Source organism: Gymnodraco acuticeps, unplaced genomic scaffold (assembly GCF_902827175.1).
Source record: "Gymnodraco acuticeps unplaced genomic scaffold, fGymAcu1.1, whole genome shotgun sequence".
NCBI classification, from domain to species: Eukaryota; Metazoa; Chordata; class Actinopteri; order Perciformes; family Bathydraconidae; genus Gymnodraco; species Gymnodraco acuticeps.
This window is the reverse complement of record NW_022991932.1, coordinates 150,320-151,603: the sequence shown is the minus strand read 5'-3', so window position 1 is coordinate 151,603 and position 1,284 is coordinate 150,320. Positions and strand designations below refer to the sequence as shown.

Here is a 1,284-nt window from a genome sequence, read left to right as displayed (position 1 = left end):
AACGACGCCTCCTGCACACAACTTCCGGTATCTCTCTTCTTCGGTGTGCTTATTGGTGGTTGGATAAGTTATGGCGCCACTTAGCGGTAATAGAGTGTAGTGCAGCAGGAGCCGTTTTGCCCTTTAATCAGGTGAGGAAAGTATCAGTACCACAAATGTAAATATGCTCAATTTTCATTGAAAATCTTTCATTTAAAATGTACCTTAAGTAAAAATATGAGTTGCTGATGATAGATCAGCTTGCCTACTCTTCCTTGGGTCTGATAAACAATATATAAAACAAACAAATAATAAGACATTAACAAAATAAGGATAACAGTTCAGTGTGTCAAATACCGAGAAGATGTTTTAATCTCCTCTTCCTCTTCTTCTTCTTCCTCCTCCTCCTCCTCCTCCTCCTCCTCCTCCTCCTCCTCCTCAGCTTCTCATGAATAATCAGTATTCCTAGCTCTCCTCCCAGCAGACGGTGGGTGTTTCCAGTCTTTCAGGTGAACCGTGAGCCCTTTTCTAATCTGGGAAAAAGGGAATTTTCTCCTCTCCCTCCGGCCTGGGAAGACCATGTCTCTCTCCAGGACCTACCGAGAGTCTCTGCTGGTGATTTCTACTGGCAAATCGTGCTGATCTGCTCGGCTCAGGTGAGAACAGCTGCTCTCTATATTCCTGAAATACTCCTAAAGGTGCTTGAAGCAAGTCTGTGGTGCTCAGTGGGGCGAATTGTACTTTATTGTGTTTTAAAGATAATTGTATGAAGAAAAAGGTGTTGTAATGACCCTTAAAACGTATATTTGAATTGTTACTGATATTGTTTTGATCTCTTATTGAAGCATATTTTATATTCTTCTGGCACTTTCTGCTTATCTGTTTGGCTCTGTAATGACTAGACTTTAATGTAAACTCATATTTTCATTATATTTGAACATATTTTTGGTATTTTTTATTATATTGATCCATGAAAACGTACTGTGTGTTTTTCTGAAGAGACACACTTATACTTGCATTTTTATCAAATATCTTTGAATCCCTTTCACAATTCTCAGGGACTCAAGAGTTCTGTAAATACTTTATTGTTTTGGTATTGGATTCTCTTTGACAGCGTGTAATGCTATTGTGTGAGACATGTATACAACCCCCTCCCCTTTATCATGATACTCTCTTTTTAAAATATATATCCTGAATCCATGCAAGGACAATATCACTCTTTAGTTCTCATGATATATTCCACTTTATTTGATTTCATGTTGAAAAAGTGAGACTTAAGGTGTTTTGTGAGAAAAATCTTGAAAT

General features: G+C 37.9%; 1 protein-coding gene across 1 annotated transcript in view; it reads left to right on the top strand.

Moving 5' to 3' along the window:
* The first annotated feature begins 558 nt into the window (after nucleotides 1-558).
* col9a1a (collagen, type IX, alpha 1a) overlaps nucleotides 559-1,284 on the top strand; it is a 32,758-nt gene continuing 32,032 nt past the window's right edge. Inside the window, 2 exon segments of the mRNA XM_034200242.1 lie at nucleotides 559-600; nucleotides 603-635. Coding sequence (XP_034056133.1) covers nucleotides 559-600; nucleotides 603-635 — 75 coding nt within the window.